The sequence below is a fragment of the Globicephala melas genome, chromosome 14 (genome assembly GCF_963455315.2).
Source record: "Globicephala melas chromosome 14, mGloMel1.2, whole genome shotgun sequence".
In the NCBI taxonomy this organism is placed as follows: domain Eukaryota; kingdom Metazoa; phylum Chordata; class Mammalia; order Artiodactyla; family Delphinidae; genus Globicephala; species Globicephala melas.
In genome coordinates, this window is record NC_083327.1 from 40,681,518 (window position 1) to 40,709,384 (window position 27,867).

At 40.0% G+C, this 27,867-nt stretch overlaps 1 protein-coding gene and 1 long non-coding RNA gene across 2 annotated transcripts in view; one reads left to right on the top strand and one right to left on the bottom strand.

The window, feature by feature from the left end:
- Nucleotides 1–887: 887 nt before the first annotated feature.
- On the top strand, nt 888–27,180 carry AMD1 (adenosylmethionine decarboxylase 1). The gene is made up of 9 exons (XM_030882831.2): nt 888–1,345; nt 17,221–17,307; nt 18,302–18,428; nt 20,254–20,356; nt 21,370–21,412; nt 21,511–21,655; nt 21,768–21,860; nt 21,941–22,096; nt 22,519–27,180. The coding sequence occupies exons 1-9, from the start codon at nt 1,236–1,238 to the stop codon at nt 22,657–22,659; spliced, it is 1,005 nt and encodes a 334-aa protein (XP_030738691.1). The 5' UTR covers nt 888–1,235; the 3' UTR covers nt 22,660–27,180.
- The window catches only part of LOC138842314 (uncharacterized), a 43,763-nt gene continuing 40,415 nt past the window's right edge, over nt 24,520–27,867 (bottom strand). The window contains exon 4 of the long non-coding RNA XR_011376697.1: nt 24,520–25,301. This is a non-coding gene — a long non-coding RNA (uncharacterized lncRNA). The remainder of the gene's footprint in view (nt 25,302–27,867) is intronic.

Genomic DNA, 27,867 nt, shown 5'->3' on the forward strand with positions numbered 1-27,867 from the left:
GTCTCACACAGATGATTTCATACAATCCCAAAATAACCCCCCCTTTCCCTCCTACCCCTTTATGTCCCACTTTCAAATTATACTTAATAAATCAGGTTCTAGAAACAGTTTTGCAGAATAAAGTCCCACCAGTTGACCTAATTGAGCGCGGAGTTGCCAGTGCTTCACTGCAGCTACTGCGCTGGGCCAACTCGGAGGCTTGGCGAGCCACATGCTGGGAGGTAGGTAGAGCCGGAGCCCTTCGAGGCTGGGCGCCACGTTGCTTCTCCCTTTTTGAATAGGGAGACAACGCTTCTGGCTATTGTGTAAACCGGTCGAGAACTGCGTTCATTCGCACATAAGCTAAAGCGAGAGCAGCATTAAAGCGCCTTCTAATCCGACCCCTGGTAACATGTGCGTCACGGACCAATGTTGAGTTTTAATGCCTGGCTTCGTTCGCCTTGGGGAAGCTTACTTGAGAGAATGGCCGAGTACCTCGACAATCGCGACGAAGTGCACAGGATCAAAACCCCCACGCCAGCCCAGCGGCCACCGCCCCCGCCGAACCCCGCCAACCCTCCAGAGGATCCACCCATGTTCCCCGATAACCAGTTGTTTTACGCAGCGCTACACAGCCTTTCCTCACTCCGTCCCCGCTCTCCCACCCACTCCGCATTCGACCCCAGGTTTGTAGTCCCCAGCCGAACAACAGACCGCCGTCTCCCGCCCAGCTGCCAGCCCGAACCCGCACCGCAGCGAGGGAGCCAGCTCCCCGCGCTCCTCGCAGGCGGGCGGCCAGCCAGCCGCAACTGGGTGGTTGGTGATTGACAGGAGGCTGGAGCAATGAGCCGCAGGGGCGGGACGCTGCGTCACATCCTGGCTTTTCGGGTAGACGGGGTATATAATTTCGGTGCTCACGCAGCGGCCTCGCTCCCACAGTATGGCCGGCGACATTAGCTAGCGCTCGCTCTACTCTCTCTAACGGGGAAACAGCGGACTACAAGAGACTGAGCTGTATCTGCCTCTATTTCCAACAGACTCACGTTCAACTTTCGCTCACACACACACAAAAAAAAAGCCGGGAAAATTTTATTAACCCTTTTTTTAAAAAAGTTAATATAAAATTATAGCAAAAAAGGAACCTGAACTTTAGTAACACAGCTGGAACAATCCGCAGCGGCGGCGGCAGCGGCGGGAGAAGAAATTTAATTTAGTTGATTTTCTGTGGTTGTTGGTTGTTCGCTAGTCTCACGGTGATGGAAGCTGCACATTTTTTCGAAGGGACCGAGAAGCTGCTGGAGGTTTGGTTCTCCAGGCAACAACCCGACGCAAACCAAGGATCTGGGGATCTTCGCACCATCCCAAGGTGGGTGCTCGGGGCTCTCGCCCACAGTCGGGTCTGGGGGCTGTCGCCGCCTGGGAGGCACCAGCCCCAGGCTGGGGGGCGGGGGCTGGCTTCCCGCAGCCTTCAGGTGAGGGCAGGTTCGCGGGCGGGGGTCGTTTGGGCGGCTGTGGAGGGCGGCCCCGGCGCTATCGGGAGAGGCCAGGTCCACGCGCGGCCCGAGCCGGCTTCTCCCGCCACCGTTGCAGGGCCGGGCGCTGCCCGGGGGGAGGGGAGAAGGCCGGCGCCGCCGCGTGCTCAGGTAACGTCCCCCGCGCGGCGTGCGGTGCAGCGGGCGGCGACGCTCGGGGTGGTTTGGCGGCCCTCGCCTCCCAAACTTACCTCCTCCTCCACGGGAGTTGGCGGTTCGGGGCCCTGGGTGAGGTGCCCGGGGGTGGGGGCCGCGCGGGCTCCCTCCCAGCAGGTGTGGCTCGGCGGGCTTAGTCAGGCGCTAATTCGGGCGTGTCTGCCTCGGGAATGGAGGAGGGAGGGAGCGGGACAGGAGTCCGACTCGTTCTCTCCGCGTGCTGCGGGAGGAGGGGGCCCACCCGGGGCCGGGCCGAGGGGCTGACGAGCAGGCCTCCCGCCCGCGGTCGGCGCTGGCAGCATGTGGCGCCCGGGCGGCGGGGATTGGGCGGGAGCAGCTGTGTCGCAGTGGCTGGGCCCCACCGCCGCCCTAACGTGCTCTGCACCAAAGCCTTTTCGGGGCGGCCCAGGGAGCCCACCGAGGCTCGCTCCCGACTCTCTTGACCTTGGGTTGTGTAACCTGTTACCGAGTCGGCGGGGTCCGGGCGAGGTGCGGGGTAGAGTGACGCTTGCCTATATTCACGGGCTAGAGGCCCGTCCGAGCTCGGACATAATACCTTTAATGCCTAATCCAGCAAAGGAATCTGGGGCCCCAGCCTCCCACCCCGGGCAGTCACGCGAGAGAGCTGGGCGATCGCGCAGAAAAGGAGAGGTCTCGTAGTGGCCTTGATCCAATCGCAGACGAGGGCGCAGGCGACCCCTGGGGTGGCTGGGCCGGCTCCCCCCGGCTGGGCTCGCTAAGCACCCCTTGGCTTTCTAGGCTTCTCCGCGCACAAGTGCAGCTAGCTAGAGTGGCCGTGCGGCGGCGGCGGAGCCGGCGCGGCCGCTTCATTGAGAGGCGACGACCAATGAGCTCGTTGGCCCGACCGGGAGCCTGGCCCCGGGGTGTGGGCCAATGGGCGTTTCAGGAATGTTGGCTGCGCTCGCCGCCTTCTCTGACAAAAAGCAACTGGAGAAGGGAATCCAGGCGGACACGTGCTGCCGGGACTTTAAGGCGATCTATGTTGAAGGAATCTCCTGTAGAAGAGTATCGCGTTAGCTAAAGTGTGACCGGTTTCATTTTTCAAGCTTTGTGCGACACTTAAAAATGTCTTAATATATCCCTTTACTCTAAGCACTTTATGTTTATAGGAAGCAGTTACTTACAAAATATGGGGAAGCTTAGTATTTCCTCCATTTCACAGATGGGGAAGCTCCCTGGTGTTGTTAATGCGCCTTTGGTAAAACGATTGTGATGGGATTATCTAGAAAATGTTGTCAGGAAGAACTAATGAGTAAGAACAGTCTTATAAAATGAATAACAAAATTTTCTGCTCTGGCTCTTTAAATGGGTTGAAGCTTTATTTGTAAGCACGCGTTCTTAATAAAGGGAAGGGAGTGTTTCCTCCCCGAGTTCTTGGGCAAAAATGCCAGAATTTAAGCTTGGGCTTTTTTGGTTAAGAGTTCCCTGAATCAAGGAGGAGAAAGGCTTATAAATGGGCAACTTGCTTTCTTTAAATGTTTGAGAACCGCTTTTGTACTTTAATCAGCTGAAATTGTTTTACTGCTTCAGTGTGGATCTTAAAATGATGGCAAAAGTTATACCTTCAAGGACAGGATGTTCAGTTTTGTTGAATTCGTGATTTAGTGCCATACGTTTTGTAGACACTTAAAATTTGTTACGTCACTGTTGTGAGAGTTTAGCACATTTCAGCTGTTGAAACATCTATTGGATTTAACAGAGATGTCCGTTGGTAACCTTCGAGGAACATTTTTCAGTGACCTCTCAGGCAGAGATCAACTGGTTAGGTTATTTATTCAGAAGTTTAAAAAAAAGTACCTGAAAAACAATACATGCTTGATACATCACCTAAAACCAATGGCCTGGCCAGAGAAAATCACTGACTTCTGGTCTCCGAGGAGGTGGGGTGCAGGCCCCAGAGACCACAGAGGAGTTATCAGTCATCCAGAAGAGTAATGCATAATGAGATGGTTCGTGGATGACCTATGGCATGTCTAGATTTGAATTCAAATATCATCTAATAGCTAGCTGTTCGATATTTCCATGTCTCTAAAATGGAGAAAATAATGGTACCTACCTCATAGGGTAATTGTGAGGATTAAGTGGGTTAATACATATATAGTACTTAAAAACTGACTGACAAATTGTAACCATAAGTGTTAACATCTTTATATTTGATTCTTTGCCCTTAAGGACAGAATCTTTTTTTCTTTTCCTTTCTTTAAGCAAACCAGGCTGGAGGAGAAAGTATATCAGATACTTAACGTTAAAGGGTGCTCTACCAAGTTCATGTATTTTTATTCAAGTAGAGGAGATATGGTGAGTTTTGGATTGCTTAATGCAGTTAAACCTTAATTCTTCCACAGGATAATCAGTCTTTAGTAGCTTTGTTCTTTTTTTAATGATATAAAAGTTTGGAAGCCAGAAAATCCTTCCTTGTCCTTAACCTCACATCTCCAACCTCAGTAATACTGCCAAAATGCAAATAGACAAAAGTCATAGTCAAAAGACATTAACTAACAGACTGGAATAAAGTTAACAACTTAACTACACTGTTTATAAAACATAAAACTTAAGGTTATGGAAAGGGTTAAGAGGTCCTAAGAGGGCATCACTATCCATTAAAAGATAACAAGGATATTATGGGGAAATTCCTAGAAAAATACTTTTCCACACTGATGCAAGAAGAAACAGAAAATCTTAATAGTCCTATTACCATTGCATGAATTGAATTAATCAGTAATCATCCCATGAATATAAATCTAGGCCCAGATGGTTATACTGGAGTGTTCTAACATTCAAGGAAGAAATAATTCCAATCTTCTTCATACATTCTAATAGTTAACAGAAAGGGAATACACATCACAGTTCCTTTTGTGGTTTGTATAATTTTGATATCAGACCCCTGACAAGCTGTGAAGGAATCAGAATTTTCATGCACTGCAGATGGGAATGGAAAACAGTATATCCACTTTGGAAAATGGTTTGGCAGTTTCTTAATAAGTTAATACATCTGTCATATGAGCCAACCAGTCTAGTCCACTCATGTATCTGTCCAAGTGAACCGGAAATGTGTCCATACAAAGACTTTTACATGAATGTATTCATAACAGCTTTATTTTCCAATAGCCCCCAAACTGGAAACAGGTCTCTATTAACAAGCAAATAGATAAACAAATTATGATTATTCATACGATAGAATACTACTCAGTAATAAAAAAAAGAGATGAACTGTTATTGATACATGCAACAAATAATTGTGCTGGAGAAAAAATAATAAGCCTCACAAGAAGTACTATACTGTAAGATTTCATGTCTGTAAAACCAGAAAATTCTAAGAATCTGACAGGCAGATCAGTGGTTGCCTGAGGATGGAGTTAAGGGGGAAGGGTGGATTACGGAGAGGCATGAGGGACCTTTTAGGGGTGATGCATGTGGTCAGTGTTTTGTGATAGTTTCCAGGTATACATGTATGTCAAGAATCTTGTAGATTTAATGTAAATGAAAAGATTCAAATGAATTTGAAGTTTAGAGTACTATATGTCCCCAAATTCTTTGTACAGTAACAACGATGAATATGAATTTGGAGAATTTGAAAAGCTGCTGAAATAGTTTTATAGAAAAGATTCTGCTATCATCAGGTATAAGGATCCAAAAAAATACTTAGTTGGAAGCAGTGTGGGGTTTGAAGAATTTGTGACATGAAAATTATTCCACAGACATCAACCAAGAGAAAAAAAACCGTAGGGCCATTTTGAAGGAAATATTCCAGCAGAGCTGGAGAAAGTGGTAATCTGCCAAAATAAAACAATATGATTTGAAAAATCTGACTAATAGTAAAACAGCATATCTTCTGAATACAGATATTTTGGGTTTTTTGAGCTTTTTGTTGAAGCATAACACAAAAGTTAAGAGAATCATGGGCTTCTCTGGTGGTCCAGTGGGTAAGAGTCCATGCTCCCAATGCAGAGGGCCCAAGTTCAGTCCCTGGTTGGGGAACTGCAGCGAAAAGACCCCGCATGAAGATGCCAAGTGCCGCAACTGAGACCCGGCACAGCCTAAATAAATAAATACTCATAAGTACATCTCTGATTTTCACAAATTGATCACATTCATGTAACCAGCGCTCAAATCTGAAGAATGTAACTAGCCAGAAATCCCCCGTACCTCCTTCCAATTATAACCTATTCCCCTCTCCACCTAAGGGAACCACTATCCTGATTTCTAACACACCATAGATTAGTTTTCCCCATTTTATATATAACATGGAGTCATTTAGTATGCTTTATGCCTCCTTTGGTCAGCATTATGTTTGAGGTTTTTTAGTTCATTCTCAATGTTGTATTTTGTGTCCATATGCCACAGCTTATCAAATCTATTGTTAACATGGGTATTTGAGTGATTTCCAGTTTGCTAATACAAATTATGGCTATGAACACTAGTGTGTCTTTTAGTAAGCAATATGTATGCTTTCCTGTTAAATATACACATACCTAGGAATGGAATTGCTAAGTCATAGGGTGTGCATATAGTCAGCATAAGGGTGCTGGTTGCTCCATATCTTCATCCAACACTTGTATTGTTTTTTTAATTTTAGTTATTATTGTGGGTATATAGTGGTCTACGTATTTCCCTTCAGACTAATGGAGTTGAGCATCCTTTCATATCTTTATTCACCATTTGGCTATCTTTTTTGAAATGCTTGTTCAAGTCAGCCTGTTTTTCTTTTGGGATGATTTTTCAGTTTGCAGGAGTTCTTTATATATTATGGATGAATTATCCGTCCAGTATGTGTATTACAGATATTTTATACACTCTGGTTTCCTTTTTCGTTTTATTAATGATAGCTTTAGAAACAAAAGTTCATAATTTTAATGTAGTCCCATTTATCAGTGTTTTCACCTTTAATGGTTAGTGGTTTTGTATCCTATTTAAGATATCTTTGCTCATCCTGAGGTAACGAAGATGTTATTTTTTCCCTCTAAACTTTGCTTTACTTTTCATATTTAGATCTGCAATCCATCTGGAATTGATTTTTTAATATGGTATGAGGGAATAGAAAGCACATGAAGCAAAGTTGGCCCATCTTTCCAAGCTTTAACTCCAAGTCAAGCTGGAACCCACTCTTTCTTTTTTTGTGGGGGGGTGGGTGGCAGCACTGCGCAGCTTGTGGGTTCTTAGTTCCCCAACCAGGGATGGAACCCAGTGCCATTGGCAGTGAGAGAGTGTAGTCCTAACCACTGGACTGCCGGGGAGTTAATTCCCTGGAACCCACTTTCTGTTAAACATTTCCCACTCTCCTGTAGGCCATTTAGTAGAATTGCAGCATTTACCTTCAGTGTAATCTGAACAAATGACATAATACTGAGAATCTTTTTTTTTTTTACTAATTTCTCAAGGGAGTCAAAAGGGGCACATTATATAGATTTTGTTTTATTTTTTTAAGAAAGAAAATCTTTTCTGGTATGGCTTGGGTTAAATAATACTGGTTAACAATATGTTGGAGAAAAGCAGTAGTCCAGACATCCAAATGAATAAGGAACAGATGATGTGTTCTAAAACTGACTTATTTCACACAGTAATTAAAGTTGAAATATAAAAAGAGGGAGTAGTATATTAGGTTTAACCTGCAGTTTTCTCTACTGAATTTTTCAGATTTCAAATGATGTTGAATAGAAATAGACCATTTATGTCTATTTCCATAATGTCTTAGAATTGCCGGACTAAAATCCTGGACCAAACAAAAGCCTTTTTATAAGAAATGGCAGCTATGGGGAGGAAGTATGTTAGAAGATAAGAAATTTTGGTGAGGAAAGATAGTTTAATCTGATCTTTCAGGACTTAAAATTGGCTTTCCTTTTTGCTTTAGAATTCATCTCAGACCTGAGCTATATATATTCTTAGTAATGAGGTAGGTTCACATGGGAAATTGTAGTGGATGGAGGTGAAGAGAATATTTTACTAATTGTGGGAAGGTTAGAGGTGTTAGACATGTTACTAATTGTGGGAAGGTTAGATGAAAACTACCATCTATAATTTTAATATTGGAAAAGACATTTAGGACTAGTGGCATGTTCTGCTCTTCTTTCTTTCCTTCACTCAAATTTGTAAGCTAAAATAAAATCTTCAGTAAAGGACTGGGGGCAGTTGCAAAAATAGTAAATTACACCTCAGCATTAACTTTCCCAGAACTCATGCCTTACTTGACTAAATGACTGCACCATATTGCAATATCAATAATTAACATTTAAGGAATTTACAACCCATTGCCAAGAAACCTTTTAGCCTAAATGTTTAGGAGTGAAAAGCTTCTTATTGAGTTAAGCTTCTCATTACACTCCTCACAGCAGTTTCAGAAAAGTTTGAACTGTTCTCTTTAAACCACCTTTCTGGGCTTCCCTGGTGGCGCAGTGGTTGAGAGTCCGCCTGCCGATGCAGGGGACACGGGTTCGTGCCCGGGTCCGGGAGGATCCCACGTGCCGCAGAGCGGCTGGGCCCGTGAGCCATGGTCGCTGAGCCTGCGCATCTGGAGCCTGTGCTCCGCAACGGGAGAGGCCACAGCAGTGAGAGGCCCGCGTACCGCAAAAAAAAAAAAAGTTAAACCACCTTTCTTTGAGAGGTACACATTGAAAGTAATAATCAAATGAAAGTAGCAGTAATTATACTCATTTAATTTTTAGGTAAAGTTTGAGATGGAGAATTTAGTACTCTGATTATAATTAACAGTGCATTCTGGGTTGATTTCTTCGAACAAAAGATAAAAGCTTATTTCTCTGGATAATCTGAATTAAATTCTGGTCAGTCTAGACGTTACTAAAGAATAATCTCATGTTCTAGGATAGGTTTGACTCAGACTGCTATTACTAGTACTACTACTTTGGGTATGGTGTTGAGGCCTGAATGTAATGGGATAAGGAGAGTCTCTGAAACAGATAGGTCAAGCTAATAGCTAAGGTCACAGTTCAGGGAAGCTTCAAATAGTTCAGTTGGGTGGCTTTTTGGGTAAATTACTTGATAGTCCTGAAACCAGCGATTTTTGCTTAAAGGAAGAAAACCATTAGAGGAATCTAATCACATGGAGCCCTTTTAAGTAAATGTAGGTTTCGAGGCACCATCTGCAGAGTATCTGACCTACAGTATCTATGGGTAGAATCTAAGTGATAAGAGTGAAAAGAAACTCTGCTCTAAAGGGTTTCTTCCACCTGCTTGCAGCATTTTGTTCCCTCCATCATTTACTTCTTTTAATTGATGTTTTAAAAAGTCTAACAAAGTGTACAATTAAGCAGTATTCAGTGTGTGTGTTTACATTGTTGTGCAGATCTGTAGAACTTTTCATTTTGCAAAACAAACTACCCATTAAACACTAATTTCCCCTCCCCTCTTCCCCCAGCCCTTAGCAATCACCTTTCTTTATGATTTTGACTACTTTAGATACTTCATATGAATGTATTGATTACCTCATTTAAGTGGAAACCTACAGTATTCATCCTTTTGTGACTGGTGTATTTCACTTAGCATAAAATTCTTAGATTCATCCACGTTGAAGCATGTGATAGGATTTCCTTTAAGACCACATAATCCATTTTATGTATTATACCACATTGTCTTTATCCATTAATCCCTTGATGGACATTTGGGTTGCCTCCTTCTCTTGACAATTGTGAGTAACAGTGAACATGGATGTGCAAATATTTCTTCCAGATCCTGTTTTGTATTATTTGTGTATATACCCAGAAGTAGAATTGCTGGATCATGTGGTAAATTCTATTTTTAAATTTTTGAGGAATGTCCATACTGTTTTCCATAATGGCTGCACCATTTTACATTTTCACCAACAGTGCATAAGTGTTAAAATTTCTCCACATTCTTGCCAACACTTGTTCTTTCATTTTTCCTTTTAAATAGCAGACATCCTAATGGGTGTGAGGTGGTATCAAGAATGTGATTGGCGTTTCTCTTATGAATGGTGGTGTTGAGCATCTTTTTACATGCTTGTGGGCCATTTGTATATCTTAGAGAATTGTCTATTTAAGTCTTTGCCTACTTTTAAATTGGGTTATTTTTGTTGTTGGAGTTCTTTGTTTATTCTGGATATTAATCTCTTATAAGATATATGATATTTTTCCAATTCTGCTTTTTCACTCTATTGAATGTTTTCCTATGATACATAAAAGTTAAGTTTTATGTAGATCCATATGCCTATTTTTGCTTTTGTTGCCTGTGCTTTTTGTGTAACATCCAAGAAAGCTTTGCCAAATCCAATGTCCTAAAGTTTTTCCCTATGTTTTCTTATAGGTGTTTTGTGTCTTAATTTAGGTGTTTAACATTTATATATATATATATATACACATATATATATAATATTTATTTATTTGGCTGCACTGGGTCTTAGTTGCGGCACGGGGGATCTTCATTGCGGTATGTTGGATCTTTAGTTGCAGCAGCATGCGAACTCTTAGTTGTGGCATGTGGGATCTAGTTCCCTGACCTGGGATCGAACCCCCTGCATTGGGAGCGAGAAGTCTTAGCCACTGGACCACCAGGGAAGTCTGTTAATGTAGGTGTTTAAGTCCATTTTGAATTATATGGTGTAAGATAAGTATCTAATTTCATTCTTTTGTGTGCAGATCCAGTTTTCTCAACACCACTTGCTCAAGAGTCTCTTTGCCCAATTAGTCTTGTACTTTTGTTAAAGGTCATTTGACCTGAGGTGTTTACTTCTTAAATTTTTACATTAAAGAGTGTAGCCAGGGAATTCCCTAGCGGTCCAGTGGTTGGGACTAGAAGCTTTCACTGCGGTTGCCCAGTTCAATCCCTGGTCGGGGAACTAAGATCCCACAAGCCATGTGGTGTGGCCAAAAAAAAAAAAAGTACTCAGTTAGCCATTACAAGTGTTATTGAATCAGATGACATAGAAGTCTCTTGTCATTTTAATTGCCTCTCTTACTGTGTTAACACCCCAGTTTGTTCTATTTTTATTAGACCACAGACTCTTTAAGAAAACTTATAAAATATGGCATGCCATTAATGTTTTACTTTTCTGGCATAGTGACTAAGATCATTCAATCCATGTACTGTCATTTGTAAAGAGCATACTATTTGGGATATTTATCATGATCTGGGTGTGGCTAGGATGCAAAAAAAGCTTTATTTACAAAAGGAGGCTTATTTTCCCCTCAGAAATGTGATATTAATAATTTGCTGAAATTCTCAGCTGTTTGGTTTTCTCCTTCTTCTTTGTGTTCATGTATGGCATTGTATTAACTTCTTCAATTCTGTATCTCTGTTGCATCTTTCCTGCCCTTTGATTTATTATTTTTTTGAGCCAACAGTGCTCCTAAGATTGTGTTTTTATAATCACTTGGTTGATAGACTGTTCAACTGTGTTTGGCTTAGGGTGTTTTAAAGCAATTCCTTTCATACTGTGACTTTGAAAAATCCTACTTGAAGGTTTCTATTAGGTGAGGAAGAGTTTGGTTGTAGAATTAACAGTGATGAATGAGTGCAAGAGCATTCTTGTTCCATCAAGATGGAATAAGCACACTCTATTCTCACTAAATGCAACTAAAAAACCTGGACAGAATGCATGGAGCAGCTATCTGAGAACTCTGAAAAGTAAATGTTAGGTGAATTGGAGAAGGAAGCCAAAACTCAAAATATCACTGAAATTAGTCGGGAGTTTGTTTCTTTTTTTCTCTGGTATCTCCTGGGGTGGTCTCAAAAGCTGCCAGAAACCTGGAACTGCACACAAACTGAGCTCTGAGAGAGGTCTTTTTCTGGAATGCAAAGAAGGAAGGGAAGGGGGGCCCCTTTGGGTTAGAGAGAGTGGGGAAAATCCCTTTTTTATTTTCGTATTGCTTTGCTTTTTTTCTGTTCTCTCCTGCCACAGCTCAGGCAGTCCTGTAGCAGACTGCTGCAGAGTGGGGAAACTAAATTGGCTTTCTAGCCAGAGGACCAAGAAGCAGGCCATCTTCACTACCACCCCAGTCCGCCCCCCAAACCCCCCCTCCCCCCGCCTTGAGCCAGAAGTTGTTGTGGAGATTATGGAGAGAAAGAGGTGAAGAAGGTGATCCCTTAATGATTTATATGAACACTCCTTAGCTGATCATATGTGGATCTGACCCTAAACAGTGTATCAAAGGCTTTGAAAACTGACAGATTGGCCACTGGGTGGCACATATGCAGGGCAGCTCAGAATTCCATAGCAATGGCTTTCATAACTCTGAAATCGTAACATAACCCATAGAAGTTGGATAAGAACAAGACTGAACTTAACCATTTCAACTGTCTGCTAGCACAATTTTTTTTTTTTTTTTTTTTTTGGCTGCGTTGGGTCCTCTATGTGGTGCACGGGCTTCTCATTGGTGGCTTCTCTTGTTACAGAGCATGGACTAGGCGCACGGGCTTAAGTGGTTGTGGCTCGCCGGCTCTAGAGCGCAGGCTCAGTAGTTGTGGTTCATAGGCTTAGTTGCTCCATGGCATGTGGGATCTTCCCGGACCAGGGATCAAACCTATGTCCCCTGCATTGGCAGGCGGATTCTTAACCACTGCATCACCAGGGAAGTCCCCTAACACAGTTCTTTAAAATCAGCATGCTCCATAGGATTTAAAGGAGATGTAAAATCGTATAGTGTGATGTCCAGGATGCGATCATAAATTACTCGACATACAAATAAATGACCAGGAAATTCTTTCAAAGGAAGACAATCAATAGACTCCAGCCTCTAGGTGATGCAGATCAAAATTTAAAAGCATCTATCATAACCATTCTACAAGAAGTAAGGAGAACACTTAGAAGTCTTAGCAGAGAAATAGAAGATGGAACTAAAAAATAACTACTGGAATAAAAAGTTTACTGAATGGGCTTTATTTAGTAGGATGGAGATGACAGAGAGTGAGTGAACTTGAAAACAGATCAGTAGGAATTGCCCAGTGTGAACAACAGAGAAAATATTGAGACTGAAAATGAACAGATCCTGGTGGGACAAACCAAAAGTTTTAACATTTTGTGTCAGATTCACAGAAAGAGGAGTGTGATGCAGAGAAAATAGTCCATGTCTAGGTTCATTATAATGAATGGGTTCTATAACAGCTAAGATATTAGACAGTGAAATGACTAAGCTTCATTTATGCAGGTTAAGATAGCATTTCAAGTGGAAGATATATGTGTAGCTCATTAACAGAATAATTCTGTTAAATGAATCTTTTATTTTTTTCTTTTTAAGAACTCACCCTCTAAATACCTGAATTATTATGGTGACAAATTTAAAAAACTGAATGGGATCATGTAGCAGTTTAGATTTTTTAAATTTAAGGCTCTTTGATTTTTTAGTAAGTTTGTAAGATCTAATCAAAATTATTGCCAGATGCAACAAATATTTTAGGACCTGCTGTGAACTGGGCTAGGCACTGAGGATGGAAACAGTAAATTACACATTCAATCCCTAACTACGTGGAATGATTCTGGTGGGATTAACATGAATACCAAAATAGCCACACAACTAAAGCACTTAGGTAAGCCTTCTGAGTTTTAAAACATTTTAATGGCAGACTTGATCTGGTGGGGGTAGTGGGGTGGCTTGAGCTGGAGGAAGGGAGGTGGGGACAGAGGTTCTAGGTAGAGTGAAATCCATTCAGCAGTATCCAGAACAGTCAAAGTTTGCACCTGTTGTCTCAGCATAATTATAAGGATCTAGTTCACTCTCAGGTGGCTTGATTTGGGTGAATTAGTTATCTATATGTCTGTCAATGTACACTTTATTTGCTTTAATTATTCTCATTGTCTTTTGTGTGTGGGTGGCTACTTGGGTCTTTGTTGCTGCCCGCGGGCTTTCTCTAATTGCAACGAGCTGCGGGGCTACTCTTCATTGCAGTGTGCGGGCCTCTCATTGCGGTGGCTTCTCTTGTTGCAGAGCACAGGCTCTAGGCACGAGGGCTTCAGTAGTTGTGGCGCACAGGCTTAGTTGCTCTGCGGCATGTGGGATCTTACCAGACCAGGGCTCAAACCCGTGTCCCCTGCGTTGGCAGGCAGATTCTTAACCACTGCGCCACCAGGGAAGTCCCTCGTTGTGTCTTTATCATATAATGTGTCAGATGAGAAGGGGGGATCCCAGGAGATCTGAAGATTAGATAATAGTTTACTCTTTGGAGAGAGTAAAACAGGATCTTTCTGAAGTAAGGGAAGCAGGTACAGTTGAGGGGTAGAGTCACTACACGGAAAACAGAATAAAAAGTTTATACTGAGTGTGAGATCCGTAGCCCTTTATCAGCTCTTTTACCTACCAGAAATCTTAATATGCTCCAGGCAAGACAACCGAATATTTGGGTAATCTGACCTACCCAGGAAAGAACAACAGCAAAAAAACACGGAGTTCCCAAGTGAAACAGCCTAGATAGAGAGAGGTCCACTAAACAAGCATAGAACTTCTGACTAGCTAAGTCTTAGCACCCTATTCTTGGCCAAGAACCACTTAAAAGAAACGTTGAAAGAGGAGACATTTGGGGGAACATCTGAGGATAAATTTGGATAAGTGTGTAGAAAACAGAAGCAAATGAAAAAGCAAGACAGCTTTGAAAAGCAAATGAAAAGCAAGTCCAGGAAAAAAACCTATACAAGCGAGGAAAAGTTCTTGTTATACTATATCTAGCTCAGCCACAGAACACGTTTAAAAGTCTTAACATCCTATAGTTAACACTGCTGTATGATATGTGAGGAAAATGTTAAGAGAATAAACCCTGAGTTCTCATCACACCGAAAAAAATTTTTTTCTTTTAATGCCTTTTTTTTAATTGTATTTATGTGAGGTGATGAAAGCTAACTAAACTTATTGCAGTAGTCATTTTGCAGTATACATAAGTGAAATCACTATGATGATGGGCACCTGAAACGTACACAGTGCTGTATGTCAACTATATCTGAATAAAACTGAGGGAGGGTAGTTAACTTTAATCACCGCTTTTCAGTTCTATTCACTATTTATGTTATGTCCCGTGGATAGAAGAGAATATTTGCAGGAGTGCTTAATTCTAGTGGGAAGTCAGTATGTAATGACATTAGCCAGTAGCATTATTGGAAGATCTGAATTAGATCTCTAAAGAGATCCCTGTGCTCCAGAATTTTACTTAAATGCTTCTAATGTTTATAGTGGGTATTTTTATTATTTACCTTCATATTCAGTATTTGAATTCTAGTAGGTAAATTTTGTATGCATTATGTAATTTATTATCAGTCATGTGAGGTAGGTTTTATTAAACCAAGCCCAGGGGTAATTGTAAGAAATGTCACAAAGCAGAAAAGCAATAGCTTCAATAAGAGCCTCATGTTTTCCTTTAGTTCTGGTTATTTCTTTTTGCATGAAGGCATATTCTTTGTGGAATTGAAATACTGTGGGTTCTGGAATGTTGTTTGCACATTTAGTGACCTTTGAATCTTAGAAATATGAAACTGAAAGCTACTACTTCAGTACCTAAGACAATCTATAAATTTGTGTTAACTCAGAACTGGGTCTTAATTGCAACTGTTTTTCCTTCCCTAAACAAATTGAACCGTTTTTAAAATTTGAAACAAACTGCAAAAACATGGCCAAGTCTAATACGTATTTTCTTCTTTATATAAACAATCAGTAGCACCTCTTAAAAAGAGTAATTGTTAGCTCTTTTTAAAAGTTGCTTTGTAAAAAAAAAGTTGCTTGATAAAGTTATGGGCAAATAGGCTTTATACTTAATCATTAGCAAGGCTAAATCATTTAAGTTTTCAGATGGGTCTGAGTAATGTTCAATTTAATCTACCAGTGGGAGGAATTACTACTGCCTTGTGGCTGGTCATCCAATAGCCCATTGGGCCAATAACATTCATTTCCCCCCCCCCCCCCCCGCCCCGGTACGCGGGCCTCTCACTGCTGTGGCCTCTCCCGTTGCGGAGCACAGGCTCCAGACGCGCAGGCTCAGCGGCCATGGCTCACGGGCCCAGCCGCTCCGCGGCATGTGGGATCTTCCCGGATCGGGGCATGAACCCGTGTCCCCTGCATCGGCAGGTGGACTCTCAACCACTGCGCCACCAGGGAAGCCCCCAATAACATTCTTTTAGAAGAATGATGAAACAGGCACAAAATTCTAGCAGGATTGATTGGTATTATGTTTGCCTTTAATACAAAAGAATAAGCATACCTATTTCTGTGCTGGCTGTGCTGTTGAGGATTTCTCTCACAAGGTCTTAACTGGAAAAGAAAACTTTAATGTGCCATTTTCTTGGGTATACAAGAATGGGTTGCCAAATATTAAGAGGCTTAAAACATATTTCTAGCCTTTAATCTGGTTATTTTAAGCTGTCCTGTGGGAATATTTTATGTTAACTTTCTGTTTATAGTGGGCACACTGAAGAGGAAGCACTACCTTAGGTCTCAATTGGGTAGATTAAGACTAGCCCATGACTTCCTTTTTGCTGTCTACTGCCTTACTGCATTTCAGCTTTGTTGAAATGGGCATTTTGTCATCCCATTAGAGTGTAACAGTATTCCCAAGATCTTATGGGTATGCTTGTACTATTGAATTGTCAGCCAAAGGCATTTTTTGGTTTTTTTTGACAATGCTTCTAGACCTTTAAACAGCACTGGGCATTGTGATTAGCTGCCAATTTGATAGCAGAAAATAGTATCAAAACTGTGTGAGAGTACCAGCTTACTTTTGCTGTCAAACTTAAATCTCTTTGCCAATCTAATTGGTGAAGGAAATGATGCTTTTAAATTGTAATTCATATAGTAAGGTTAAAAATCAGAATTTGAGGGACTTCCCTGGCAGTCCAGTGGTTAAGAATCTGCACTACCAATGCAGGAGGTGCAGGTTTGATCCCTGGTCGGAGAACTAAGATCCCACATGCTGTGTGGTGCATCCCCCCCAAAAAAAAATCAGAATTTGATAGGGGAAAAAGTATCTCATTTTAACTTGTATTTCTTTAATCACTTAGTGAAAGGTAATGTTATCCCTTGGTTTACTGGCCTTTGGTATTTCCTCTGTACATGGCCTATTTACATTATTTTGTCCATTTGTCCACACCCCCCCATTTGTCTTTTTCTTAATAAATTGCAAATACGTAGTATAATTTCCTGGGTTTCGGTTTGCTTTTTTGTTTTTTACATGCTATAGCAAAATATATCCATCTTATTTGGTGGATATGTCTTTTTTTTTTTTTTGTACGCGGGCCTCTCACTGTTGGGGCCCCTCCCGTTGCGGAGCACAGGCTTCAGATGCTCAGGCTCAGCGGCCACGGCTCACGGGCCCAGCTGCTCCGCGGTATGTGGGATCTTCCCTGACCGGGGCACGAACCCGTGTCCCCTGCATCGGCAGGCGGACTCTCAACCACTGCGCCACCAGGGAAGCCCCAATATAAATTATTTTGAAACAAAACTAAATGTTGGTATTCATAAGAGAAGCTGGAACAAGAATGTGACAACAAATATAAAATGTGGTCTTAAATCATTGGAAACCTTTGAGACCTTTGTAATTTTTATGAGTGTACTGTTATGAATTAATCATCCTCTTTTTGGTTAAATAATAGATCCGAGTGGGACATACTTTTGAAGGATGTGCAATGTTCAATCATAAGTGTGACAAAAACTGACAAGCAGGAAGCTTATGTACTCAGGTAAGTCCTGTAAAACAAGTGTTGGCTAACCAATTTCAGTCTGAATCATACTTTACATGGAATAGCAAATCATTTTTCTGGATCTTAGTTCTATAATTGTTTTCATCTTATTTTTTAAAATATGATGTAAAATAAAATGTTTACTTCTGATGTCCCTAGGCAGTAGGTTTTTGAAGTCCTACCTAATAGCTCTTCAAGATGGTTGCCATCTTTACTACCTCCTTGAGGTTAGCAGGAAATGTCTGTGAAGGAGGGGAGGGTAGAATGGCACTGTTCCTTTGCCCACAGTCCCTGATACAGGTCTTCCTTTTTAGTATATGCCTCTCTCTCTCAACTTCAGGCAAAGTGAAAATTAGCTTCATCATACAAATAGGATTGCTGTATGTAAGAGAAGAAAGCCATGCAACCTTTTTATAGATATAAAGATACTATATTGAATTCTTATAATAATATTGTAACGGGCCTTGGGGCTATTGTATTGAACATGGTGACTGCTTTTTATGAAGCTTGTGCTTGGCATGTACAGATGTTTATCAAATGATTATTATGTGCCAGGCCCTAGGGATATAATGGTGAGTAAAAACAAACATTCCTTTCCTCATAGAGCTTATTATCTAATGAAAAGTAATGAGATGGTTACAGAAATACATGAGAGTGGGCAGTTCAAAATGAGGTAAAGTATGAATTTAGTGTCCTAGGTTAGGTTAGGTTAGGTGAGGAGGAAAGTTGACTACTAAAAGAGAGTTTGTGTAATGAGCTAATATGCTTTATACCTAATTTAAGTTCTGTTTCTGTGGGGTCCTATAACCTTACACTGATTTTTATATAATAGAAGAGGAAGAATACTATAGTACATTATTTGCCTCCTTGAGATCTTAACATTTAAAATTATTAGCCAAAAATTTACACTGTAAATGACAGTGCAATAATAGATTAAGCATCTCAGTAGTACATAAACATTGTTATAATATTGTGACTTTTTTTTAAACTGCAGTGAGAGTAGCATGTTTGTCTCCAAGAGACGTTTCATTTTGAAGACATGTGGTACCACCCTCTTGCTGAAAGCACTGGTTCCCCTGTTGAAACTTGCTAGGGATTACAGTGGGTTTGACTCAATTCAAGTAAGTAATCAAAAATCATTTATCCTTTTGCGGGGTGGGGCGTAAATGTTAGGGTTTGGTGATGTGCCTGGTAAATAAATTTGTATACTTGTTCACTTTTAATGGGTAAGGACGTTCACAACATGGGGAGAAAGAGTGCCTGTTGCTCATTAATAGCAAAAAATATGGAGGAACCAGAGAATGGGTTGGGATAAAACTCAAATGGGAGAAAAGAAAACCAGACACTTTCAGTAGTTAATTCCTTAATATTATTACTATGAATGGTAGAGAAACTAAGAAAAAGAAAAGCAAGAAAAATCATCCAGTCTTCATAATAAAGAATTGATTATGTTAAAGAGCAATAGTCAGTTAATTCTTGAATGCTATCAGAATTTATACTTAGGGTATAATTGTTCTGATAAGCAAATGTTGAATTTTAATAATTAACTATGGCAAGGATAGCTGTCATTAGGACCTAAAACAGTTTTTGTTAATTATTGACCCTTTTAAGAAAATCTAAATTTAGCAATATGTTCTTAATTTTTGGATCAGTGACTCTTTTGAAACTAAATATACACATGTTCTGCCACAAAATTTTTGCTTACATGCCTGTTATAAAGATCAGATTAGGGACTCTGGTGGCACAGTGGTTAAGAATCCACCTGCCAATGCAGGGGACACAGGTTCAAGCCCTGGTCCAGGAGGATCCCACATGCCACGAGCAACTAAGCCCGTGTGCCACAACTACTGGGCCTGCACTCTAGAGCCTGTGAGCCACAACTAGTGAGCCCACGTGCTGCAACTACTGAAGCCCGAGTGCCTAGAGCCTGTGCTCCGCAATAAGAAAAGCCACCGCAATGAGAAGACCGCGCACCACAATGAAGAGTAGCCCCCACTTGCTGCAACTAGAGAAAGCCCGCACGCAGCCAAAATTAAATTTAAAAAAAAAACGTATTAGAAACTCCTGCTCTAGGGCTCCCCTGGTGGCACAGTGGTTAAGAATCCGCCTGCCAATGCAGGGGACACAGGTTCGACCTCTGGTCCAGGAGGATCCCACATGCCGTGGAACACCTAAGCCCGTGCGCCACAACTACTGAGCCTGCGCTCTAGAGCCCATGCTCTGCAACAAGAGAAGCCACCGCAATGAGAAGCCTGCGCACTGCAATGAAGAGTAGCCCCCGCTTGCCACAACTAGAGAAAGCCCATGCACAGCAACGAAGACCCAACACAGCCAAAAAACTAAATAAAACAAAATAAATTAATTTAAAAAGAAAGAAAGAAAACTCCTGCTCTAGGGAATTCCCTGGCCATCAAGTGGATAGGACTCCGTGCTCACACTGTCAAGGTTCCAGGTTCACTTCCCTGGTTGGGGAACTAAGATCCCACATGCCACGTGGTATGGCACAGAAAAAAACAAAGAAAGAAAAAGAAACTTCTGCTCTAGAAATAAATATTGTACCTTGTCTCTACAGTTGTTATGACCCATCATTAGTAGTTGGGCATTTTTTAGTTTCTAGAAATTCAGTGACACTATCTACATGGTTAATGTTCTATTTAGACTCTCTTCACAGCTGAAAAACAAAGTTGCTCTGTATAACACTAACCCATGGGTATTGGTCTGAAACCTTGCTCTTTGACACAGTGGCCTTTGCCTTTGTTTGTCGGCCAGCAAAGTACTTATACATCTATTTAGCATATTAAAGGAAAAACACTATGTTAGGTGTCATTGGGGAAAATATTTGTGGATATAGTTTTGATTTTGATATGTATATGTAGAAAATAGTTGATTGGTTTAGGAAAGGTGATAGAATTCAGTGTATAAAGTTATCTGTCTGTCTTTTTATAGAGCTTCTTTTATTCTCGTAAGAATTTCATGAAGCCTTCTCACCAAGGGTACCCACACCGGAATTTCCAGGAAGAAATAGAGTTTCTGAATGCAATTTTCCCAAGTAAGTTTTAATAGAATTGAATCCTGCTTTCTTAAAGTTAGAAGATATATTCTCTCGAATGTGTGTGTGTGTGCGCGCGCGCCTATGTGTCAAATGCAGCACATTATATAGTTAAGATAAATATATCAGTGTAGCTGATTACAATTTTTGGAGTATGTTGTGTAAGTGTTGTTGAAATGATGGGGGGAAAATCAAGGAATTGATCGCCTGCCAGAGGGAGAGCTCATCTTCATCTAGCCAGTTGCCCTCATTTATATCTAACTTAGTGGTTATGAAGGCTGTAATCCCTTCATCCAGAAAAATGCCCAGTCACCTCATAAACCCAGGCTAAGGCACTGGTCCATGTTAAGAAACTCTGTCGCGCATTCTATATAGGAATCGTCCTAGCTTAAAAATGGTCAACTTAGTGAGAGCATAGTGTCACTTCAAGTAAATTGGCAAGATTTTTTCCATCCATTTGCTAAGCTTTTATTTATAGACCTTCCTTTTTGAGCTTCAAGGACAGGGAAGTAAAGTTTATCTAATCTAACACCCTCATATCCTAAAGGAGGCTGAAAACCTGGATGATTTTAGTAACATGGCACAAAGTTGTCCACAGGGATGATTTAAAAAGAAAATCAGATTTCTATCCTACTGTTCTTACCTCATCTACTAATATGAAATTGTACTAGTTATATAAATAAGAGTGCTGAGTATAATTTAGTTTAAATATCTACCAACTATTAATTTACTGTGTTTAATGAGGCTTTGAAACACTATGGACAGGAGGACGTATTACATAAAATAACTTTTTACTTGAGAGAGTAGATAAATGGGTGACCAAATTCCATTTCCTAATGGAGTTTTAGGGGAGAGTAAACCATAGTTTTCTCAGCACCATTTAGACTGACTCACTAGCTGAAGTGTATCTCTAAATGACAGCCAGTAAAGTTTTTTCTTAAAAGGTGAGGGGGATCCTGCCTACTTGCTATCGAATGGATCTGTTAAATTTATTTTATGTTCTCCTTCAACAGATGGAGCAGCATATTGTATGGGACGCATGAATTCTGATTGTTGGTATGTTGGACCCAATTTGATGGAAGTTTTGTTCTACATAATATTTACTTTGAACTTGGAGTTGTCATTTTTAGAAACTATTTTGTACTTTTACATAGGTACTTGTATACTTTGGATTTCCCAGAGAGTCGGGTAATCAATCAGCCAGATCAAACCCTGGAAATTCTGATGAGTGAGCTTGACCCAGCAGTTATGGACCAGTTCTACATGAAAGATGGTGTTACTGCAAAGGATGTCACTCGTGTAAGCATTTTCAATAATAATTCTGTATTCTGCTTGGTGACTAAATATTTTAACTCATTCTCCATTTATTTTTCAGATTTGTTTTTAATTCAGTTTTTGGGCTTTTTTCCAGGAGAGTGGAATTCGTGACCTGATACCAGGTTCTGTCATTGATGCCACACTGTTCAATCCTTGTGGGTATTCAATGAATGGAATGAAATCGGATGTAAGTAAGAATATCTTGCTTAATAATTGAAATATTTAAGTGTGCCCTTTCCATTATTAACACAAAACTATTTCTCAAAGGGAACTTATTGGACTATTCACATCACTCCAGAACCAGAATTTTCTTATGTTAGCTTTGAAACAAACTTAAGTCAGACCTCCTATGATGACCTGATCAGGAAAGTTGTGGAAGTCTTCAAGCCAGGAAAATTTGTGACCACCCTGTTTGTAAATCAGGTAAAGTATTTTATTATCGACAATAAAATCTTACAGAAAATAAAGATAGCGAAGCATGTCATAAAATGTATTCTGAGATGGCACATAATCATTCAGCTATTCAGAGGTCCTACTAATTGAGGTGTTTGGTAGATGAGAAGCTTTATGTGTTTCATTAGACTTCTGTTGGTCCTTGTTTTTATATCTAACCCAGTTCATGGGCTCCTCTTGTCCTATTTTCCCTGTTGATAGACCTTGGGGTGGGGGGTGCCAGGGGACATAAGGTGCCCCACTTCATCCCACCCCTAAGAAGTCAGCTAAAATATTTCAGTGCCACAGTTTGACTAAAATAATAGTCTTAAATATTTATTGCATGACTGCTTTGTTCGAAAATACTTCTGCAGGTTGGAAGCACTCATGGTTAATTTAATTTTTTTCCCCAGAGTTCTAAATGTCGCACAGTGCTTTCTTCACCCCAGAAGATTGAAGGTTTTAAACGTCTTGATTGCCAGAGCGCTATGTTCAATGATTACAATTTTGTTTTTACCAGTTTTGCTAAGAAGCAGCAACAACAGCAGAGTTGATTAAGAAAAATGAAGAAGAAACGCAAAAAGAGAACACACATAGAAGAAGGTGGTGGCTGCTTTTTAGATATTGATACCAAGGGCCATGCTTTCCATAACCACCACCTTGTAGTTGCAGAAAGCCCTAGATGTAATGATAGTGTAATCATTTTGAATTGTATGCATTATTATATCAAGGAGTTAGATATCTTGCATGAATGCTCTCTTCTGTGTTTAGGTATCCTATGCCACTCTTGCTGTGAAATTGAAGTGCATGTAGAAAAAACCTTTTACTATATGAAACTTTACAACACTTGTGAAAACAACTCAATTTGGTTTATGCACAGTGTAGTATTTCTCCAGGTATCATCCAAAATTCCCCACAGACAAGGCTTTCGTCCTCATTAGGTGTTGGCCTCAGCCTAGCCATCTGGGACTGTTCTATTAAATTGCTACCAGGATTTTGCATCCAGTTACCTCCACTTTCTAGAACATATTCTCTACTAATGTTATTGAAACGAATTTCTACTTCATACAGATGTTTTTGCAGCACCAATCAAAGTTCTTCTTCCACGAGTCGAGTCCTCTACGAAAATGACTGCAGTTATCCATTTTGTGTATTACTATCTCACTGCTTCCTATACTTGTGTGACTTTGATTCATTCCTCACCATGGTGTCTCCCTCCCAACCACACCCCCTCCATAAAGCAATACACTGTTACACTGTGGGTTTACACTAACCTTATACCCCAGAGGGGGAACGGGGTTGGGGGTGGACCCTGGGCTTAATTTTCTTTTAAGGTCAAGGGAGTTTGGCATTTTTCGTTACCATGAGCTCTTTTGGAATAAGCTGGTGTTGATTAGTGAAGAAGGTGTAGATTGATACTAGGGAATATTGGCAGAACTGTATGCCATACTGTGCCCCCCATTAAATGAGATTAGCTTCTCATGGGTACCATGTCTTTATTAACTTGCTAAGTAGTAGTATAGGAAAATTATCACTAAATTTGTTAGCAAGGAGATTTAAGATAAAGGTTGTGTTGGATTCAACAAGTTGAGTCAGCTCAGATGATTCACCTCAACTTTTACTTTCATAGCCATTTCCACTAATTTCTATTAATGATATGCCATAAACTTTCGTTCAAAGCAGAATCGATGTCTTTGCCATCTTTGTGACTTAAAAAGTTCTGTGACTTTGTGATGCATGTGATAGTGTTCTGACGCTTCCTCTTACTGGTATTTCTTTCTCCATGGAGTAACATCAAGTGATGAATGAGAACTGTTCAGGTTATTCAGACATACTACACAGTGAAGCAGAGTGCTATCCATAAAACATAACATATAAAATTCCAAAATGGTCAATTGGAAATGACTAGAAATACAGGCTTAAAAGAGTTGGCATCTTTTAGCTGTATTTGCTAATACGGACATTTATTTAAGCAGCTGAGAAAAGAGCAAAGTTGACTCAATTTTGTATTTCTTCTTGTCCTCAAACAATTTTTGATTCATTCTGGATTGATGCAGTGATGTTTTTGTTCCTTCCGTACTTATAAATGAAACACTTTTTTTTTAGTGTTTCTAAACATAAATTCTACTTGGTTTGAAATCAAGTGGTTGGAACACTTTTGACTTTTAAACATGTTGATTCAGAGCTTCATTGAAGAAGCTTTCAATCAATGGATCAGTCCGATTCTGTAATTAGTGCACAGTACCTAATGTTTTGGTGCTATTATGAGGACCAATGCTCAAAGTGGATTTTGTTCTTGAACAGTGTCCCAGTAGATTTGATGAACACTTATTGGCTTGAGGTCTGATCCCTGCCCCAGCCCAATAGATTTAAGATTTCTATTTAATGTTGAGAAACTGCACAAATTTGTATGGAACAAAGCCTAGAAAAATAAAAACTATAGATTGAATAGTAATCTAAATTAATCCTAGTGTGTATGATAGAGGAGGGAAAATTTTGGTGCCATAATTTCTCTCTTCATGGTGTTGGACTTAAATCAGTTGAAATGTATTTCTGTACCACAATTTAAGCTTCAATAAAGGTTTGCTTAATTCATTGTCTAGTGACATTCAGAAAGTTTTCTGTTGATGTATTTTTTTAAATAGTATACATGACCAAATACTAGACATCTAAAGTTTTTATAATTAATTGAGTAAATCAGTATTTAATGATCATTTTTTAAGATTTATGGGAGTTGTCATGAAGATAAGATCTCTAAGCTCCTGGGAGAACAGATTTAAACATTTTTTTGTTAGTGGCTTCATACCTGAAGCTCAAAGGAAATCATCTGGGCTATATACCAAGATATCAAAGAGTAGAAAGGGTGTAAGTAGTAAGAATAAGAATGCTAGAGTTTGGAGCTAGAAAAGTGAAAAGTTTGAAGGTGGAATAATCTAACATTTATTATGAAATAGGCTCTTGATGGTGGGGTGGGGGCAGAGTTTAACTCATGGTTATTTCTATTAACTAGAACAGAGTTATAAGCTTTTGATCATTGTGCCATGCGGGTACATATCTCATCTGAGTTTAAAAAGGTTGATCATAGAAAAGCAGGTTGTTACATATGTGTGCAATACTTACAGCACCAAATTCTTTTACATGAACAGGTAACTGAGTTTGGCAGACACTTGGTGTTAATCAGATTCAGGGACATAATCTGAAAAATATGGTAAATGTGATATCACACTATGAAAGATAAAAGGCTTTTATTGTCCTAGTCAGATAACTCACCATTTCCTGGCTACCCACCTTCAAACTTGACATTCTCATCTACCCTTTTTGTCATAATGGAAGAAGTATTGGGCCTTTGGATTCTATCCACCCATTCCTACTTTCAGAGACTTTATAACTGAGTTCACTGCAAGCATGTCCACTGTTGATCACCATCAGTTTGTTTTACTTTTCTGGTTTCTTCCCACTTATGTTTGCTCCTTAGGGTCTACTTTACTAGTCCTTTACAAGATGATAAGTGTCAATTCTTACCCCAAACTGAACCCTCTTCAGACTACTTCTTGCAATCTAGCATTTTCCTGAGTTGTTGAAACCAGAAACCTAGGATGAAATTGAGGCAGGGTCAGAGAGATCTGTTATGTGACTAAGTTTGGAAGAAAACCATTGGCAGTGTCAAGAGATGTCCAATATGCTGTTGGATATGTGAGCTAGGAGCCCATAAAAATAGGTTGAGATTTGTAATTAAACATCTTAATTGGATGTATATTTAAAAAAATTGTACCTTGAACCTTCACACCCTAGCTTCGATAGTCCTCAGTTCTGCTTTGGTACATTCATCTGTCCGCTATGCACACCTCTTACTAGGTAAGATTTATTAAAAAATTGAAATACGCAAATCTTAACTACAATTTTGAAAATGGATACTTTTAGCCCACAGCCATATCAGGACAAGGGAAGTTTCCCTTATACCCCTACCTAAGCAACAAAGCCACTACCCCTACTTTAGTTGGTAGTTTAACTACTATCCATATTTTTTCACCATAGACTAGGGTTTCCCTCCCCCCCCCAGCTCTGAAACTAAATTGAATCACTTAATGCTTTCATTAGTATAAAGTTCTGAGAGGTTGAACCATGTATTTCTTTTTATTGCTGAGTAGTACTCCATTGTATGAATGTACCACAATTTGTTTAGCTATTCTCCTGTTAATGAACATTTTGTTTCCAATTTTGGGAAATATGAATAAAGCTGCTATGAACATTTGCATATAAGCATTGTGGCTTCTGAGTATGTAATAGTATCTTGTATTAATCTACATTTCTCTAATGAACATGCTCTGTGTCAATTAGCCATTTACTATATTCTTTGAATGAAAATAAGTTTTGTATATTTTAAAATTAGGTTGGCTTTTTATTAATGAGATACAGGACTTTTATATATTTTGGATACAATTTTTTGGTCTAGTATTTTGCAGATATCTTCTAGTCTGTTTTCATTTTTCTAAGTGTTTTGATGAGTAGAAGTTCTTAATTTCAAGTCTTAATTTATCAACTTTTTTAATGGATCTTTTCTGTGGATAAATCTGCCTTCCTCCACATTGTGATGGTGTTGTTTTCTTGTAAAAGCTTTATAATTTTTGGCTTTTACATCTATGATCCATCTCAAATTTTTCTAAGTGATACAAGGTAGGGATCGAGGTTCATTTTTATCCATATGATCAGTTAATCCAGCACCATTTGTGCTTTTTCCATTTAATTAATTTGGTGCCTTTTAATAAATTAGGTTGACCATGTAAGTGTAGGTCTACTTATTGCTTTGACTATTTCGTGTACTTTGTATTTCTGTGTAAATATTAAAGTAAGCCTGTTGATTTCTATTTTTTAAAAGCCTGATGGGCATTATGATTAATTAGCATTGAGTTGAATCCATCTGTCATCTTTAATTTTTCTCAGCAATATTTTGTGTAATGTGTGATTTTGATTATGTCATAACTATTTTAGGTTTCTTGACGCTAAAAACCTATCAATGGGATTGTTTTTTTTCCAATTGCTAACTTACACAATTAAAAAAAATTTTTTTTCTTGTATCATGAGACCTTGCTTAAGCTCACTGGTTTTAAAAATTTTTTATTTTCTTCTCTATTGCCCTGTTAGGACCTCTAATACATGTTGAGTATAAGTGGTAAGAGCAGGCCTACTAAGATGAGGTTGGGAAGACAACCTAGGGAGCAGAATTCAAGGAGGTAGTGTCAGGGTGATGCAAGTGGGCATCTGGGAGTGAGTGCATCCTTGCATTTTGCTCCCTAGGGGCTTTCCTCGCCTCAGCCTTATCCTGGTCTTCTGTTAAGGCATGCTCATCCCAATTTTAGGAAGAAAAGAGCAGTCCGTCAAGAATGCTATTGGTAGCTAGCGGGAACCTGCTGTATAGCAGAGGGAGCTCAGCTCCGTGTGGCGGCTCTGTGACAACCTTAGATGGGTGGGATGGGGGGAGGTGGGAGGGAGGCCCAAGAGTGAGGGGATATAGGTATACATATAGCTGATTCACTTCATTGTACAGCAGAAACTAACACAACATTGTAAAGCAATTTTACTCCAATTAAATTTTTTAAATGTATTTGTATTAAATAAATATTTATTAAATAAGAAAAAATGCTATTGGTTTTATGTAGATGCCTAGATGGATACCTTTTACATAGTCTACTTCTGTTTAGTTTGCTCTGTTTTTCTCATGAATGGGTACTGAATTTTGGCAGACTCCTTCCCCCCCCATCCCC